We start from the raw sequence: 20284 nt of genomic DNA on the forward strand, positions 1-20284 counted from the left end.
AGACTGGGTGTTCTCATAATGATGCAAATTATTACGAATAGGTTGGAACCAGCGATCATGTAAAAGGAAAAAAATGCATTTAGTAGTAGCTGTAATTCTGTGCTCTATGATAACCTAAACTAAAGTAGAAATACGATGCAAGAAGTGATACAAGACACAATAGTTTAACACTGTTCCAAAGAGGATGGTGTGTTCTTCTGTGAATGATGGGCAGGACAGGCAGAACTTTCATCAAGAATGCTGAAAGCCCAATACTCCATGCCATGCACCTTCAATTTGAAAATGGAGGGGGACAGGCTCTTTTTGGTGGTTCACAGTGATAAGACAAGGAATAGTGGGTTCAAACTTGAACATAGAAGATTTCACCTCAACATGAGGAAGAACTTCTTTACAGTGAGGGAGACAGAGCACTGGAACAGGCTGCCCAGGGGGGTTGTGGAGTCTCCTTCTCTGGAGACTTTCAGACCCCACCTGGATGCATTCCTGTGCAGACTACCCTAAGTGATCCTGCTCTGGCAGGGGAATTGGACCCAATGATCTCTTGAGGTTCCTTCCAACCTCTGATACACTGTGACACTGTGAAAATCAGTGGCTAAATGTCAGCTTTGTGAACAGAGCATTGAAGAGAATAGAAGTTTTGTGTTGCAAATAATACAGGGTTACAAAATTTGACTTTGACTTGAACTGAAATGCCAAAATTTCCCAGTAAATAAACCTCTTCCTTCTTTGCAGTGAAATTAAAGTATTGTATGTTGCTCCCATGTTTTGTTTTTGTATGGAACATGGAGAGGACAAAAAAAAAAATTCAAAACCAATTGGCTGCTTCAAAACACAAAATTGTCTTCTATCATACCAAAATGGGACACGCCAACTTTTCAAAGTAGAGTCCCTATTTTTATTTTGAAAATAGTTATAACAAAACATATTCAGTTTTGGTCAAAGTGCTTATTCCTGTCATTTAATAGTTTTTCCATTAGCATACTGTGTACCAGATTGTGTTGTTTCATTCCAAACAAAAATCACAAGCAGAAATTCCAATGACTGCCACTCAGTAAAGCATCTTGTAGCTTATATTGTATGATATATATAATTCAAGGAATATTTTAATTAGGATTCATGTCATCTAACATCATATACCTAAAAAGTAGCTATCTGGGCTAACTATGATCTCTATTGTCAGCTTGTGTGTCTAGAGGTTTTAAAATATCACAGAACCACAGAATGTTAGGGGTTGGAAGAGCCCTCAAAAGATCATTCCCTGCCAGAGCAGGATCTAAACATTTCTCCATCCTTTTATGACTGAGGTGACCTAATAGGTTACGGACACTGTAATATCTGTTCTGTTCATCCAACCTTTGTCCTCCATCCTTTGGTCTTGAACCTGATGTGGGACTTACCCACCATAGTCAAACAAACATGACTGCTCCTTTAGATGGCAGGAAAGGTGCTAGTTTGTCTCAGCCACCTCCTGAAACTTCACTCCGAGGCTAACTTTTTAGACAGCTAAAGCAGGGTGAAATGTCTTCACCTTAAGCCACGTATGTCAGCTTTATATAGGTGTGAACATAATGTTGTGTTAGTATGGCTGTACAGGCCTTGTTTAGTGGATCTGGGAAGTAACTTTTGTCAGATTCTTAAACAAAACAACACTGGAGCTAATAAAGTAATCAAATTAATGGCTTTACTGGGCACATCAGCAGTTCTTGGCTGTGGGCAGAATGATTTTGGGTTAAAAGTGCATGATTTTGGGATAAAAGTGCACGTTGCATAGAGTGAAATGACAGTTTGTAATAACATTGCAGGTTTTGTGGAAGCTTGGAAATGTTCTCTGTATGAGAATAGCACTGTAGTTCACATGGGATTTTGACAGACAGAGAAATGGTTGGAATACTAAAGAGAGAGCATTCATACTCAACATTTTTTATGGATTGTTTTTAAAAGCTGTACCTAAAACTGCAGCAAGAAGCATGTAGCTTCTCTTCACTAGGAGGCCCTGGAATACAACAGCTACCAGCTTGTTTGTGTTCTGGGTATCAATTTGAAAGGCTCAGAGAGAAAACACAATATTGAGTGCTTCAGTATTTTGCCTTTCTGAGTAGTGAATTGAAATCAGCTGACCCTTTCTAATCCTGTGAGGCCAGAGTTAATTATTTACAGCTTTCATCTGCAGATCTTCAAAGCTGGTTCACTCTCACCTCAATCAGGCTAAGGTTAAATATCTACAGTTTCAGTTCCTGCAAATAGGGAACTGGGAGCTATGAACAAGGAAATGGAAAGAAATGACCAGCTTAGTCTAATTTTTTATATTTTGGTTGTCCAAGAAATACTGATTAAGCTCCATTTGAGCCCTAAAAAGGAACCTTATAGCACTTAAAAGGCAGGATATGAGCTTTTGTTAATAAGCATGTCTGGGACAAATCTGTGAATCAAATCAGAGTTTACTTCAACTTCCATCCTGACTTTTGGTGACAAAGCTGAGACTATCCAGATAAGATAGATTCCTTCCACTCATAAATTTTATAGTAAACTTGTAGGTATAGGTCTCATGGTCTCTTCGAACACTGAAAGTGTAGCTGTAGCACAATATTCAATGCATGATGTGTCTGTGGACATATCTGCTTATATGGAAATGTTTTACTTCTGAAATCCGTTTGTAGTAGACCTCTCACTTACTGGTTAACAGTCACTGTACCACTTCATGTGAGAGAGTGGGGCTGTGAAGCCATGCTGCAGGCAGGGATGAGTGAACACTGGGAACCGGAATACAGCCCTCACCTCTATGCCTCACCAAGGCCTCCATCTCCTGCAAGGCTTTCTCCTGCTGCCAAACTTCAGATGAGATAGACTGGTCAGAAGATGCCCATGTGGGAGAAGAGCTGTGGCACTCACAGGAGGAAAAGCAATGCAAGTGAAGCGGAGGCCAGCTTGCCAAATTAAGCCCGGATTGTTACAGGTTTGAGTAGTAACATTAAATCTCTATTTAATGGCTTTTAAGCTTCTTTTCATACTGGAAGTTAGTCACCAAAATCTAACAGCCAACTTTCTAAGCAAACAACAACTCTTTGGCAACTGCAGCTTGACAGCTATAAGGAGAGAGAAGTGTACAGAGTATACAGTATTTACTGATGGGGGTTGAGTAATGTTTTCATTTGGACAGATTACTGAAAGCACAGCCAGCTGCTAGGAGAGAGCTGGTGCACAGGAACTGATAAGAACACTCTAGTCTGTGCTCAAAGGTGAGTCCAACATCTTTCTAACCTCTGGAAGGTGGCAACTGTGTTTGAGAGTATCTTGACTGTATTTTAAGGGTATGGGGGAGAGAAAAATGCTTGTGGAGAAGTTTATGAGAATTTGCACCATAAACTGGAACTGCACTGTGAAAATATGCATTTAGGGAGTTTTAAAAAATAAATTTACACAAAATCACAACGAGATTTTTTTTTAATGTCTGTTATAGGCTAATTAAATCCATTACGCAAACGTTTCAAAATTTATATAGAATTGATCTGGGATATTCAGAGCATGACTGCATATATTGCCCCTGAGGGCTTAGCTCTTTTTCTGAAATACCCAGCTCTGTACCTCTAACTAGTACTGTAACTAAGACAAAAGCAAATAACCAAAATTTGAACAGACACCATGGGGGTTTATCCCCATGTGTGCACTAGTTTACCTTTCAATCAATGCCCAGCCATTTAACTTGGAAAGAAGGCTCTCTGAACAAAAAATGAGGGGGAAAAAAACAAACAAAACCCCCACAACTGCTATGCAATAGCTGGATTTGTATTAGCAGAAAGCTCGTAACTTATTCGGGTTGACAGTCTAATGTTTCTTTTAATCTTTGTCAGGCCCGTGCACGCTGGCATTACTGGTTGTAGCCCTCCTCCCTGAATTCTATATCCAAATTCTTCCTTCTGCAGAAGACAAAATCTCTGGTAATAGTTAAACCTGCTTTGGAGACAGATAGAGAACAACTTCATCTGTGTCACACATGCAGCATTTGGGACCAACTGGTGCACATCCAGCCAATTTGGGAGCAAAATGCAGAAAAAAAGAAGCAGGTGACAAGTTGTCCCATTCAGCTTCGAAACCTGTAAGCTGAGTGCCCAGCTTGCCCAGCAACGTTCCTGTTACTACTTTGCTCTCAGCCTCCCCTTGTCCCAGCTTTAGATCATATGGGGATTATGTTCATCTTTCTGATACCAGTTCTGCAATGGAAATCGACTACAGCAGCGTCGGTAAGGTCAGGGATATGGATGCTATGAGGAGCTCTGGGAAGCATCTACACACCAAATGACAGACTTGGCTCTTGTCAACTTAATGAAGAGAAGGAACCCTTCGAGCTGATGGTTTCCCGTCGACCTTAAGTCCTCTCGCAAGGCACGTTGCCACTCCTCGTCCCAGCTTTGCCTGCTCCCCTCCTCCGAAAGGCGGCAGGGGCAGGGATCCGGGCAGCACGTCGGGGCTGGCCCGGGCGCTCTTGCGATGGGAGAGCCAGACCTGAGGGGGGCTGGCCTCTGGCAGATGATTGACACCAAACTGGGTGAGGTTTCGTGTTAAAAAAAAAAAAAAAGAAAAGGGAGAGAGAGAAAGAAGAAAGAAACAGGGCTAGCGCAGGGAGTGGGGTAACTGTAGGAAGGGGAGAAGGAACTTCTGTAAGAGTAAGAAAGTCCTGCCCAGCTGTTTGCGAAGTTTAAGATTTCCTGTTTCCCCTGCAGCGCCGAAGTGAAGTTTTCAGTGAGTCACCGCGGTCCCGAGCAGCGGAGCCACGCAGCCCGTTCCCCGCGCCGCCCTGCCAGCCCCACCGCCGCTGGGGCCTCCCCCCACTGCCCGCCCGGCCCGGCCCGGCCCGGCCGCCCCCTGCGCCCCGCCCGCAGCTCTCCGTCTATGCCGACCAGGCTCCGCGATGACTCCCTATGTGCCGAGGAGCCTGTGGCGGCTGCTTCTGCGCCTTTCCTTCTGGGTCCTCATGGGCAGCTCGGTCCCCGCTCTGCTTCGGGGTAAGTGTGCGCCGGCCCGGCGCTCCCGCTTGACAGTTGCCGGGGCCGGAGGCAGGAGCGGAGCGAGGCAGCCGTGGGGCGGGAGGGCAGACGTCCGCTGCCGGGGAGGGGGACGCGGTTGCTACGAAAGTTTTGAGACTGGAAACATTTCGGGAGGGGTAAGCGTGTTTGTTTATAGCCCTGCTGGAAAGTGAGCGGGGAAGAAAGGACTGGCAATTTTGGGGCTTCGCGGCAAAAAATGGAGGGAAGAGTGGGGGGAAAAGAGAAGATTTGGCAGGAAATGCAGCAGGGTCTGGTCCGAGTGGAGGAGCCCTGAGGGGGCTGCCTGGGAGCCGACTGCTGGCCTCGGGGGTGACGGCTGCCCGACCCTGCAGCTGCTGCGGCAGCTCCCGCACCTGGAGCCGGGCCGCACGGCGTGCCCGGGGGCACTAGGCCCTGGGGGCACCAGGCCCGGGGGCCAGCAGCCGACCGCGGCCCGTGCCTCCCGCCCCCGCCGGTGCGTGCTCGTGGATGCAGGATCCAGCCCCCGCATGCCTTTCGCCATTCCCTCTGGGCTGGGGGCCAGCTCTCCCTGCGTCCTCAGGGAGGTGGACTAAAAGGTGCCACCGCTGCTCCATGGCCGGAGCCGGTGCGTGCGGGTCAGCAGTTGCTTCCCAAAAAGTTGTTCTACTTTCTGCTTTCAGCGGAATTCAGCCGTGTCTATGAGCAGTTGGACTGAGAGTAGCAGTGCTTCCCGTAGCACTTGGTGCCCGTGTTGTTTGATTCACTGTTAATGACAGTTTACATCTTTTATGCTTATCAAGACGTCCTTAGATAGGTTTTGAGGCTGTGACTTGGAGTATTTTTTGCAGGATGTTTTGGAATTTAGTAGAAGTTTAAAGTGCTGCTGTAAAAACAAGGTCCCTGCGCTGAGGAACTTTCTGATCTCTGTCCTACCAGTACTAACCCACATATATGAACTGGCATCTTTAACTCTTAAGGTTAGACCCTAGATCATGTTGCTGCAAAGCTGGTGAACCTAAAAAGAGAACATCAGATTGTGGCTAAACTACATCTAAAAACACTCTTGAAGAATTAAGTAGGTTTCTGAGATGTCTTCTGATATCACATATCTAGTTATAGCTTTCAGGTAAGATGTGTCGACACCTGAGCTTCTACAGATTTTGCTTTGTGCCTTCTGTTTCTCCCCTGTGATCCATTCATGGTCAACAATGATCTCAAAATTGTTGCTAAAACATAAACTAGATAGCTTTTGTATAGCTACTGTCAATAGCTACGTACAGTGTGAATAACTTCATGTTTTGTTAATAATCCTGTCAAAGTCAACAGATTTTACATACCTGCAAAGTTACTCATGGAAGGCTAGGGCAGATGCAGAACACAGTTTAAGAATAAGACACTATGTTGTCTTAGGGTTCAAAATTTTTCATTATTTTTTGAGGTATGTAGGTTTCTGTTGATCTTAATTATTTTTAAAAAATTATTTCTGGTTTATAGAGATCATATTCAACTAGTGATGGCTTTTATTTTGATCCCAGGCACAAATTTTTTTTCAGATTCCAATCATAAAATCTTTAAATGAAAAAGCTCCTCTTTGTTACTTATTTTTATGCCTTTTTATTTCCCCACTTAGCCAGTACAGACAGTCTCAAACCGCAGGTAGATTTCTAAAATGCAGATAGCATAAGAGTTTTTCTTGCTTGTCATAGGTCCAGTGAGGAAAGAAATACATAGATTGCTTACACTTCAGCATTTTTCATACAGATCTTCATCCACACCCTACAACACTAAAACTGAGTAGACCTGTTGTCAAGATAATCTGGCCCATAGCTCCAGAAGTCATTTCAATAACCACTGTAGGATTCTGTTGCATGCATAACTTTGAAGGCAGGAAGTGTGAGGTTTGGATTGATATTGGTTGTTACTTGGTGTCAGAATGAAAACTAGAGCTGACAAATGTTTTGTGGAAGGTGAAGCAGAGAAAAGAATTACGTACTTGGTAATAATCAATAGCTCAGCAGTTCAGTGGGGATGAAGCAGGGGAAAGATCAACCTCAGGTGAACCCAACAAGCGTACATCTACTAACCAGCTTGCTCTTGTTGGTGAAGAGATTAATAAAACCCCACCTGAAACTTCATTTTAACATTCTTCACAGCAAAATATTAGACAGGAATGACACATCCCCATAAAGATGCTGGACAAAACCACAAAATCATGAATGAACAGGTCCAATAGGAACTACTTACTTTGAAAAAGATGCTCTTATGTCTGGTACTACACACAAGTAATTGATGTTTTTTTTTTCCCCTATAGAGCTGTGATTTTTTTAAATGATTGTGAATGCTATGTTTGAGCATTTAAACAATAAATGGCAGTGCAAAGCAGCAGTTGCCCACATAAGAAATTGACACTACTGTGTGAATATGAATCTGTAACTTACTTTTGGGGTATCAAATCCAGAAACCCATGCCTTGGAACAATCTGTATAATAATTTTCCATCTGTGAACATCAGGAACTGTTCAGCCAAACTCCACTTGCATTATTGTCTCCTTATTTTTTTAAAGCTATGTTGTAGTCAGTTGATTTTTATAGTAACAAAATTCAATTTAGAGTTTCAGATATTGCAAGAAGAAAGTATGAGAACAAACATCATAATATGACAGAACTTGTTTGTAATGTAATTGAATCTGAAATGCATTCCTGCCCCCCATTAAAACGGGCAAATTTCTAGTTATTTTAGGAGGGAAGCAGAGTAAAATAGAGATATTACTGTATCTTCTTCTATTTATGGGGTATCCTTGAATTCCAAGCCCTTTAATTCTGGGACTTTGAAAATCACTTTTATTTAAGTACTATTTTGAGCTCCTTGGCATTAGTGCACTTCTGTAATATTCAGGTGGTGAATTCCATATAAGAATGTTTTCTAATAAAAAGCGATGAGCCAGATCTTGAGCTGCTGCTAATGAATATAATTCCACTAGCATCAGTAGAGCTACACAGAAATTTCCTGAATAATTTTGAAAAGTAACTAAAAAAAAAAAAAAAAGGGCAGTGGAATAATTCAGATTTTTTTTTTCATATTTATAATATTTTTCACTTATTATTTATAACCACATACTATTGTATGGCCTACATTTATGCAAACAGCACTACATCAGGATGAAATACTTCTTTCTGGGATAAATTGTTACAATTTCAAAGATGTAGTATGCTATGATGGTGGCTGATAAAAGTTGTCATTGTGACAAAGTTAATTCTGAATTTAAGAGAAAGGTCGTGTCAGGCTTTTACCAGAAGGAAAATTCTTCATGGTGTTTAGTTTGTTTGGGTTTTTTGTTTAGGTTTTTTGTTTGTTTGGATTTTTGGTTTGGTTGGGTTTTTGTTTGGTTGGGTTTTGTGGGGGTTGGTTGGTTTGTTTTCAGGACTAGGCTTTTAGAAAGGAATTGCTCTTTTGGGGAGAGAAAAAAGAGTGTAGTGTCACTATAGCACCAGCTGGAGTTTCCCATGCCTATGTTTCCTCTGCAGGGTATTTTGGAAGATAATGTTTTTGCATTTGTGACATGGGATTTTTTAAAATATATTTTTTTTCTCTCAGTAATGTATGTCTGTATTATACATATCTTGCTAGCATTCACTGTGTATCACTGTGTCACTCCTCTGACCTCAGAAGAGCTGTGCCTCATTTATGGTAGAGCAGGAATGAGCAAAACTAACTAGTTCAGCCCAATTTGTTACTCTCTTGGGTTTTTTTGTAACAAGGTGCACTTGTATCAGCTAGGTATGAATTATTACCACTAATGCAATAACAGATTTTGATTTGCACATGATCCATGCAGTCTCCACACTGGCAGGCATGGCTACAGATGATTGCTGGTAGTACAGTGAAAATCAGGGTTCGAGCCCTTTGTGGCCCCATGATCCAGGGGTCAGAAGGAGGGAGGTGAATTGTTACCATCCTGGTCTGTCATGATTCCCACAGCCCCTCTGGCACCTGGTGAAATGAGGGCTGATGGGATGTCCTGAGGTGGGTGGGAGATTGTCACCTTTGCCACATAGATGGGTTTTGACTCAGAGGAAGTTCCCAGATAGGTGTGTCCCAGGCACATCTCAGCTATGCAAGCTCAGTAAAATGGGCAAAAATATCAACCAGTTCTGTGCAGATGATGGAGAGTAAAAGGGGTTTCCAGCATGGACAGCTGGGTGAATCCTAGTCTGAGAGACTTAATACTAAGATTGTTTTACATAATAGGTCTTTAGCCTTAAATTTTGTTGGAGTTAGAGATTTTACTGTTTGGTTTTTTGGTTTGGGTTTGGTTTTTTTCTCTATACTCTGTAGGAACTGGGTTTTAAACTCTGAATAATCAAGACTAAAACAAAAGGTCATGATAAAATTCTTGTGCTTTTTTTATGAACTCTAATTGTGGAAGGTTAAAATAGACCAAAATAAATGAGAAAGAATATTCCTTGTTTTTAACTGCTTAGTCAAAAAACTAAGTCCTTTTGAAGTTTAACTTCACCAGCAGGTAGAAGTGGTAAGAGTTGTATTAATAAACAGCAGAGAAACTTCTTACTACAGAACATAGACTGCTTTTACATCAAGGAGTGGTCATGCACACTGGAGTAGGGCACTGCAATTCAGGCAAATGCCACTGGTCTGTATGCCACTGTGAGCAATGACTTGATGCTAAATACTTAGAAGACTGGGTTCTTGGTGACCCAGATAAGCCTTCAATAGTTATTCTTTATAGTATTTCTGCATTGTAGCATAAAGGCAGAGCAGCAGCACTGGCATTGATTGAGTACAGCCATTTATATCCTACTGCCTGAAAGAACATAGATTTAATTACTGTACAGATGTTTAAGGTAAAACCCGTAGAAAGAGCAAGCAATTTCAAATACCATCCAGCAATGAAAAGCTTCTCCAAAATACTGGTTAGAACTAACGCATTTCACCAGGAGTTGGTTAATTCTATGTCTGCTGGTGACAGCATGCCCTCACTTGTCTGTGTTCATTAACTTCTAGGGATTTTTGGCAGAATTTAAATTGGAGCATGTATCAAGGACTCTGCCCTGCAGTCCACATGGATTCCTGACTTGGACTGACGTCCATTTGTTTGCATTGATGGGAAGTTTAGCAACTGTTTCAGATTTTAATAAACAATAACCTTAGCAGTAGCAGGAGAAATATTAGTTGCCCATTTGTTCACGTTTGTGCACTTTCTTTTAATATGCCATTTCCTTGTTCTTTATCTTGCTCTGAATGTTGTTGTGGTTGTTACAGCTGGAAATAGCTGTCCTTTTTTTGAGTACACAGTTTAAAGCCATTGCACCTCTGGGAAGATTGTCTGGGGAAGAAGTAGTTTTCCTTTGCCCAAACATCTTTAGCAAGAGCTTCCTGCTGGCGTTTATCCCTGAGTTAATCTGGTTAGAATTAGAGCTGATTGAGAGGTTTTGACACTGTTTTTCATGGGAAAATGCTGATTTGTCAAAACTGAAACAATTTGTGGAAATGTACCAGTTTCCATTAAGCTTTCATCAGGAAACTTCCTCCCCCCCCAGTTCACAGTGGAATTTCTGATATAGAAAGATAGAGAAATTATCATTAATCAATAGTGAGACTAATCACTGGTCAAGGATGGAAGAAAGACAGGAAAGATTGAGTGCCTGGTCCAGCTCACAGAATGCACGTCTGAATCTGGAGCTCCCCCTATCCATTCTCCCCAGGATATTGGAGGGCTGTCATGCTCTTGTTGCGCATGCATGCACAGACACCCCCACAGCAACCACTTCAAATGATTCTGGTTTCACTCTGGTTGTGAATATGAAAATGTATTAAATGTTGCAGCCTTTTATGGGGCAGGGAAAACTTTTTCCCGATACTGTTTTTTTTTTAGGTTGACCTGTAGCCATGTATTTGTTTTCTCCTTGCTGGGTGGGAATGACAGTGCTCTGAATGACTGGTGTTTTCTAGTCTTTGTTTCATATCATAACAACAAGCTGTATTCAGGAATCCCTGTCATGCACAGGAACCACAGCTTTCATTACTAACAGTCCCCATACTCTGATTCCAGTTCTCTGCTGGAATAATAGTGCTGGAGTAGTATTTTGGCAAATATTTGACTGAAATGAATAGATTTCAGGACAAGATAGAGGAGTCTGCTTCCTCACACTTAAAGCATCCTCTAGTTACAACACAGCAGACACATCACTACAGTGACATCCAGGGTTAACTTTGTGCCTTCAAAACAGCAGTCTGGAACTAGAGGTATTAGAAAGATGGTTTCTGTTTCCTATATACCTTTTGGTAGTATCTGAGGCCCATACCTTCAAAAGAGCTGTTGCCCTGCTCTGTAAGTAGACAGCTGAGATTTTAAGGTAAAGACTTACCAAGCAGCCAAAGCCATACACTCAGCCAGTGTTTTGAAACTCACACCTCGTTATTTCTGGCTTGTTTATAGTCACCAGTACTACAAGTTTTGAAAGATAGCCTCTGCCTTCTGTGCAGCTGATCAGTTCCTCCAAAACACTGCAGTGGTATACCCGTGGGCTTCATTTAATTCAGCATTTAAACTCAGTTAAAAAAAACCTAGCAAACAAAAATCCCCTGCTCTATGCTGAAGACATTAGAAAATTCATCTTGTGTTCCCAAGGTTATGATGGCTCTATCAGGGCTTCTAGACTTCCTTCTGTTGGAAAAGCAAGAGAATTTGAACAATGCATACTTGGAGAGCAGCAAGAAGGTTTCAGTCTTACTCCTTGGAGCAACATTTTCCTAGTAAAGACCCAAGTGTGGTTCTTACGTGCCTGGGGCACTTTAATAGCCCTCTTTAAAAACTAGCATTGTGCAAGTGGAATGCATGCAGGGCCAGATTGTCAGCTGGCATAAATCAGCTTTACGCTGTTGAAGGCAAGGAACCTGCCCTGATTTATACCAGCTGAGAATCGGGCCACAGCATAAATAATAGGCAACTGTATGTTATGAGGCTGTAATTCCCTTGAGGGGACTTCTGTGATATCAGTCTTACAAGGAGCCAGAGTGATCCAGTTCATTTTCTGGAGGAAAAGAACAATTTGATTGTGCTGTGTTTTGAAGTCCTCAGAACATTGGGAAGGAAAAATTTCAGGCAGTTAAGGGAAAGAAGATGCTTCCAAACTTCTTGTAATGTATCATTAAATGTATCATTTCTGCCTAGGAAGAATCATCTGAGGAGAACTCAGGAGGATGGAGATTAACTGATTTGGGATAGGTAGTCCTAAAAGAAAAGAGGAATGTGTACGAGAAAGGGTTTTATAGAGATCAGGCCTTCCCTTCTGAAGCATTTTTGTACATTTCCCAAGCTGTATGAAAACAAAAATAAGAAGTTCCCTCATCATTGAAAAGCTGCTAGTGCTGGTGTAATTAATAAGGAAGCAAAGGGGAGAATGAGAGATGAGGATTAAAAGGCAAACTCCTCAGAATGTGAATGTGATTTCTAACTTTGTTTAATGTTTTCCCCCAGAATGGTTATAAGTGATCTGGTATTCATTTTACTGACTTAGAAAGAAAAGGGGGTTCAGTTAGATCATCCAAGAGTTAACCTGTAACTCTTCTGGCTGTGAATATTTTAGATGTGACATGTATATGAGCCACCTTCCTCCACTTTTAATCCTGCTGTGGATTCTACAGCCTAGAGTGGGAGTAAGCATATCATGTGTATATGTCACCTTTTGGCATGGTTAGGTGGTGCCTGGGGCTTGTGGATGATCATGTGGTAATTTTGTAGATTTCATCTCTCTAACTAATAAAAGCATGTTTTTAATTTTGCTGTACAAGAGGGTGAACTTTGAAGCAGACCACAGATGATTACTAATATATTATCATTTCTGGGTATTTTCAGGGAAAAAAACAGAAGCAGCTACTCAGGATTCTTGTGTATGTTGAGATGATGATCAGATCTGATCCTTGAGGTCTAATTAGTAGCTCAGATAATATTGACAACTTCCTATGTAAAGCTGCAGAACATCAGTGGGTGTGATAGCAGTTTAGTCAACAGTTTAAGAAAGGTCTTAGTGCTTGAAGGGAGATGAAATTGCTTAGCATTTTGCCTGCCCCCCTGTATTTAGTGTTACCTAGCTCTTCTGACCAACTTCCACGTGCTTTGGGAGCTTTGTGGTTGGGGCAAATCTGAAGTCATAGTTACATCAGGACTTAGCATACCTTGTGCACTGAAGAGTGCTGCAGAGAGTAGTGTACATGAATAACTAATATCCATTGACTTGCATGCTTGTGGAAATGTGATAGATACAACTATACATTCTCCTTTCCAGTTTTTCTCCAACTGTTTAGTCTCTTAAAATATTAGATAGTATCCACTGTAAAGTTTCAGGCCGCTGCTAAAGCAAGCTATGATAGCTTATTTTAACTTCAACTCACTGTAAGCCTACTAATTAACATGGGGTAGCATTTCCCTATCAGCCTGAGCACATTACATAAACTGCTTTTCTTCTTACCTTTTACCTTAAAAGGGTCTGTACTGTAAAAATATACACAATTAAGGATGTATCTTTTTCACTATATTTTCAATAGTGGTAAGATAGAAAGACAATAAAATCACATGCAGTTCAGCTTCTGCCCAGCATTGTTTCTGGAGTTCACATGACAGTTGTTCTCTTCCTGCTCTCAAGATACTCCCTCCTCAGCTCCATAGCTATCTTAAGCTTTCCTGTAAAATAACTGGGTAGTGACTCCAGTGTGTCCAATTCTTCTTGAGAAACTTAGAAAAAGAGAGCAGGAATGAAGAAGTAAATCTTCTGTGTTTCACTGATGTGAAGAACATAATGACGTTTTGAACAGCACAAATTTGTCAGCCTGTGCTCCGGAACCCATGAAGATTTCAAGAGAGGAGCTGTCATATGCAGGTGGTGGTTGATCTTTTATTTCCTTTGGCTGATTCTGCCTGAAAGGGTGCAGCAATTACCCTTCTTGTTTGCCTCCTGCACACAGGGAGATCTATGATTCTGCAGTGACTACTGTGGCAGTTGGCCAGCTGCCCCTCTGTGTACCTTTTACCTCCTCACGGTTCCCATTACTGATTTTTCACAGTTGCATTGCTTCCTTTTCCTACAATAGGTTAGGAGCTTATGCCCAGAAAACGGGAGGCCCATGGTCACATCACTTCTCTGCCTGAGAGTATCTAAACTTCATCAGTGATGAGCTCTGAGAGAAGGGATCCTTGCTGGTTGAGACTGGGCAGGGCCTTAGAGGCAGCACTCTACAGAGAAAGGGTTGATGTGTGTGCGGGTGGTCCCCTGAAGCATGTCAGAGGAGAAGAAAGCCTGTTCTCTGATAGATTCATTCATTATTCCAGCCCCTGCAGAGTGACTGATATTCTCTCCAGGGAATTCACAGTACAACAAAGAGAGACTTTACATACAAAATATATTTTTTTTTTCATTTTAAACTGAAAACAACCATTTCTCATCCTCATGAAAAGATCAGAGAGGACCATGTAATAGTCATGACTTCGTAAGCCTCATTATTGAAGCTTTTACAAAGTAACTAGGTCAGTGATACGTGCTTCTGGGCTATTGAATTTCCCCTCTTCCCCTCAGTCTGTTCTTTCATTTCCTAACCCAACTTTACCAGAAGGGAATGCCTTAAGTTAAAAATCTGGGAAGCTGATCCTTTTATTGCATTTGTAGTATTCTCGTCTGGTTTGTACAGTGCCAGGCCATCAGGCTTACAAAGCTGGTGTAGCCCAAGTTTGCATGTAAACAGCAATACCACATTGTCTGGTTGTAACTAAAGCCATATCTGCTCTCTCTTTCCCTCTGGCTAACAGAAATAGGAAGACATTCAGCAGGAAGCGATTGGTGAGCTATTCTAGAATAGGGAATGCAACCAAAAAGTGTTTCTTAATCTTTGGTTTTCTTTCTCACACACTCCTGACTTCTCACATTTTCTACTTTTGCCTTGGAGTTTATGCCTTTCTGGGGGCTTCGCTGTTTCCACTTTCCCCTGAGGGCACACTGGTATCATGAATATTAATGCAACAAGAAGCAGCATAGCGCTTCCCATATGTGCATGTCCCCTGCCTTTAATGTGTATAAAGGAAGATAAAAATGTATTCAAATTAAACCCCCAACATGGGATTCAGAATGAGGACTCAGGCATATCCCAAAGCAGATTTTGAGTTAAAAAATGGGTGCTTGACCCTAAAAGGAAGATTTTGAAGTATCTGTATTAGGCGTGAAAACTCCTCCTTTGCATGTTGGTGGGGGTTAGAGGCTCCTTCTTTTAAATGGGAGGAGGAAGGAAGACTTGGTGACTTTTAACTAAAACCAGCTTTTGCATCTTGACCCATGGTTAAAGCAGTGAGCAAGGAAATGAGAAGCCTGGGCCCTGTTTCCCAGTCTCTAGAGACCAAACCCAGCTCTTCAGCTTCCCACGATTTCATCCATTGTATTTTCGATGTCATGATTAAACTTCAGTACACTTACTAGAATTTCTACAGTTTCCAGTAGTTCTGCTTAGCATGTGGCCAAAAAAAAAGTAATGCACTGATGTGTTAATTACAGATTCTATAGACAATTATAGGTCTTATGGGAAATGAACAGAGGTTTTTTCATCACTGGTCTATTGTTATTGGGAAACTGAGGTTCAAAGAGAGTCATAACCGCTGTTATTTCTCAATAGAAATTCTGGATTATAGCCCTCAGAGCATCCAGAAATTCTCATCAGCCTCAAGTACCCTGCCAAGTTTAATAAGATACAGTTAGCACTTTTCTTCTTCCCTAGTTTACTCGGGTTAAGAGATTGTGTACTAGGAGCTGACAAGGAATGGTGAGACACAGAGCAGCTTTGGTAGCTTGCTTCAGTTTGATTATTAAGGTCTAACTATTCCCTCGGTTATCTACATATATTTTATTCATGCTTCTGCTAACTGCTACCTTGGCTTTTCTGTTCTGGGGCCTGGCAGTAAGACTGGCAAGCACTTACCAACTACTGAATTGAAGTCAGAAAAGCATCGGCCTCCTCATAGGTGAAGGTGGCTAGCAAGTGCTAGAAGCAATCCACTAATTATTTGAAGTATCTCACCCTTGAAAGTTAATGACAAGGCACAGTTACCACTATTGTAACCACATACCTAGAAATAGACAACTAACACTTCCAGGGATGGGGCTTCTACCACCTCCCTGAGCAACCTGTTCCAGAGTCTGACCACCCTCATGGGGAAGAACTTCTTCCTAATATCCAATCTGAATCTACCCACTTCTAGTTTTGCTCCATTCCCCCTAGTCCTGTCACTACCTGACATCCTAAAAAGTCCCTCACCAGTTTTCTTGTAGTCCCCCTTAAGCTACTGTAAGGCTACAATAAGGTCTCCTCAGAGCCTTTTCTTCTCCAGACTGAAGACCTTCTCCAAACCAACTCTCTCAGTCTGTCTCCATAGGAGAGGTGCTCCAGCCTTCTGATCATCCTTGTGCCTTTTCAAGCTGTTAGCATGAGTAGTTAGACTACCCATACAACCATCACTACTCCCTTTAAAAGGTGGCTTTTGGTTTACATTTTTGCTTTGTGCTTTTGAAATGAAGGTGTAGATAGCTTTGACTAGAGCAGTAATTTCCACTCCATTGTCCTTAGGCCTGCAGCGGGTTAGGAAGGATGTGGTCCTGTTTGTTTAGGGAACCATACTGCCTTATTAGCATTTTCAGATAAGGGTTTGAAGTTAAATGATTGCCTGCCTTTTGGAAACGGTGGGCTGTTGTGGTTTTGAACATAGGAAGAACAACAAAAGAATTAGGAATAGTACCTGCAGGTGCTATTCCCTGTCTGGGTGTAGATTTGGTGAGATATGCAGGCAGTTTGCCATGCCTTAATAAGATACTACACATCACAGAACACCAGTAACTGCCTCAAGGCAAATGTAAGGTGGTGAAACCGACCTCAGTCTGCTCTGCCAGAATACAAAGCTGTGGGCAGGAGAGCTCGTGTGGAAGGTCACCACAATTAGCTGATGGATGGTAAGGTGTTGAGCTGTGTCAGCTTGGTACTTTATACTCTGCAGGGGATGAGATTATAAAAGGTGAGCAAGCATCTATTCCAACAAATGAAACCTGTAGACAAACTAAATCACTCCAAAAACAAGGTGTGCGTTTTTAACAAATGGGATCATTTCACAATTACAGCCCTGCAAGGAATGGGATGGGATTTCCCAGTGTGAATCTCTAAATCAATAGACAGGGTTTTGCTTGTTAAACATATACCCACAGAAGTTAGAGCTTTTCAAAACTAACTGAGCAGAATGATTTCATTTGCAGAAGGCCAGACTGGAAATACCATCCCAGTTCTACCTGGCTCAGAGGTCCTGTAACCTACAAATCTGTGATGCATCCTGGTAGTAACCAGGGTGGTATCACTCACATTACTCTCAGAATTAGGTCTAGCATCTCTGGAAGTAACAAACAGTTAAGATACTCTGCTAACTAACTCTGTCCAAGGAAGGCTATTTCAAATATGCATGATTTATAAAATCTTGCATCCAAGGAATTACAAAAATGTTCATATGAACCACTTTCCTCTGGTATAACCTAAGTTATTACTGCATTTGGAAAGTTTGGAATTATTGTGTTTTGTGAGAGCACTTTTTAAACCATGTGACAATGTGACAGCTTTAGAGAATGAGCTGCCCGTGTCACTGAGCAGTTACAACCAGAAACCATAACAAAGCATGCAACTGGCTCCTGATGTTTAAAAGGAGGCTGAGCAGTTCAACTCATGGCCATGTTATGCACAGCCTCCTCAATGACAGTTGTAATAGTATTTTCATTACATGATTATTAATCCATTTGATTGAAATGATCAAGGCATTCTGTAGAAGCCCTTCAATATCCTATTACTGATTTCTACAGTTGAGTGAGTGCCCTCCAGATGATGTGCTATAACCAATACCCTGAAACATTCAATGACTCTAAACTGTTAAACGTCAGCTGGTGTAATTTAACATAGCAGCACTCAGAAATCACAGATTAGCATCTGCTGTATATCTTATCCTATTAAATTGAACTAATAGATCTGACAGTAAACATCTTCTATCCTGTGGTAGCAGGATGAGGAATGTTATGCTGTTGCCAGAAATGAACTGGCAACAACCATTTGAAAGTTTATTAAGTGTCATCATATTTTACTTTTCAAAGCAGAAAAAGAAAAAAGTGTTAAAAGTAATCAGATGAAAATTGAGATACTCAGATAAAAATTAAGAGTCAGTGAAAGGTTTGCTTCTGAGATGGTGCTTCAAACACTTATCTTATGTTTCTGTCTTATCTCTTCCCAGCTTTCTCCGTGAAACAGTTTCTGCAATAGAAGTAATTGGTTTGTAGACACTTAAATTAGTTTCTTCTTTGTGGTGTTTCTTCTAAACAAGTCTGTTACTGTGTATGTTGTCTTGGAGTGCTGGTGAAAGATTATGGTCTTGAGAATGACTGAAGATGGAGCTTGCAGACTGAAATAGTGAGTTTACTGAAATAATGACCATATCTAGAGCAACTGGGAAGGGAAAATCCCAGAAATTCAACTCTATGAGTATGTTTCACATTTACAATTTTAATCTGCCTCATCATAAACAAAGTGTAAGAGCCTACAGTCTCTTACACAGCTTCAAGCAGGCAGACTAAACATTGTAGACTGGCAAGTTCCTTCCCACTGAGCTGAGTCTAATGCAGGAATGTCCTCACCTTATGCTGGAATGCCAACTCTGCCAGGAGCTGGCTGCTGCTGCGGGCAGTGAGTAACGTGGTGTTGTGTAGTGTGAGAATTGCTGTTCATGCAGATTTTTTTAGTGTCCAAGGCTAATTTGTATCATGTGAAGGCTTATTTGCTGAACCATACACACATGTAGAAGAAACCGTTTTTAGTAAAATACTCAGTTTTGTAGTGTTGTGAATGAATTATTTTCACATGATTTAAAAATGATGGCAAAGACAAGGCCCTTTCAGTGAACTTTTGAGGGATGTATTCAGAGGTAAAACATCTATTTCAGAATGGACAGGTTTCACCTATGGCTTTGATTTTTCTTTTAAGCCCAGGAAAATTTCATCCTCAAATAGAAATGAAGGAGCTGATTACTCTTTCCCATATTTCAGCAGGATGATATGGCCAGCTAGTGATTCATAGTCTCAAAAGGGACTGGAGGCAGTCATTTGCAAATACATTAAAAGGGACACCTAATACCTGGGAGCTATGTTAGCAAGGTTACCTTTGACAGGCAGATAAAGGAGATGTTACTTTATTGGTAGAGGTACTTCTTTATCAAGAAACCTAGTCACTCTTGTAACAGCATGCCACAGCAGTAGGATTTTTGCAACCTAAATAGACCAAAGAAAGTTTTCCTAAGGTTAAATATCATTAGAAGGGTATATTTTTATGTATGTGACCTTTTCTTAATAATCAGTATAGAATATCCATTAACATTTGTGGAAGCTAGATGCATCCATCAAGAGAATGTATATCCCCAGGGTATTACATTCTGTTGTTCTGCTTCTTTCCATGTAACTTGACAACTAAAACCATCCAACCTATTGAATTTGAGAAGGAGGAGTATTTTTCTCCAAATCCATCCATAGTGATTCTGCTCCCAGGGGATTGCGTTTGAGTCTAACTTTCCTCTGATTTACTACTTTAGCTGTACTGATGGATTATGAAAGAGAGCAATTTCTTTTTTTACATTGTTTTCTGACTCTGTCATTCAAAACTTGCTAAGTATGGACAGAATGGTACATAAACATTATTTTCCTGGAGGAATATGGCTTCTCCCAGTGAAAAGGAGCTCAGAACAGAATTTGTGCATAAACATGTTTGCCCATTGGTGACTCTGTGTTGGTTAAAAATGTGGACTTGTTAAAAGAGACTTATTTGGAAACAGTCTCTTAAAAGAAGGATGAGTTATATTCAGGTCTAGAGAAAGAAATTTTAGTTTACCATAATTTGTAAACTAGTACCTAGTAGGAGCATCCTTTAGTCAGGGACTATGACTTAACTTAAATTCTAGATCTCTCAAATATTCCTCAGATTCAGGGGTCTTCAAAAAGCTAAGCAAAATGAGATCTTCTGTGCTTCTGAACATTAGTAAATTGTCTTTTTACATTAAGATTAATCCCCAGTTCTTAAATTGTGTCTAAACACAACCATGGTTTTGTTTCATTTCCTTGTTTGTTTGTTTATGGATGGGAGGGAGAGTGGCAACAAATGTACTTTAAAAAATCCTGCTAATACTCTCCTTTTATCTGGAAAAATAAATATTTATA

At 41.1% G+C, this 20284-nt stretch overlaps 1 protein-coding gene across 1 annotated transcript in view; it reads left to right on the forward strand.

The window, feature by feature from the left end:
* The first annotated feature begins 4906 nt into the window (after nucleotides 1-4906).
* The window catches only part of TGFBR2 (transforming growth factor beta receptor 2), a 56925-nt gene continuing 41547 nt past the window's right edge, over nucleotides 4907-20284 (forward strand). The window contains exon 1 of the mRNA XM_054384855.1: nucleotides 4907-5000. Coding sequence (XP_054240830.1) covers nucleotides 4907-5000 — 94 coding nt within the window. The remainder of the gene's footprint in view (nucleotides 5001-20284) is intronic.

Source organism: Indicator indicator, chromosome 11, assembly GCF_027791375.1.
Source record: "Indicator indicator isolate 239-I01 chromosome 11, UM_Iind_1.1, whole genome shotgun sequence".
Taxonomy (NCBI): Eukaryota; Metazoa; Chordata; class Aves; order Piciformes; family Indicatoridae; genus Indicator; species Indicator indicator.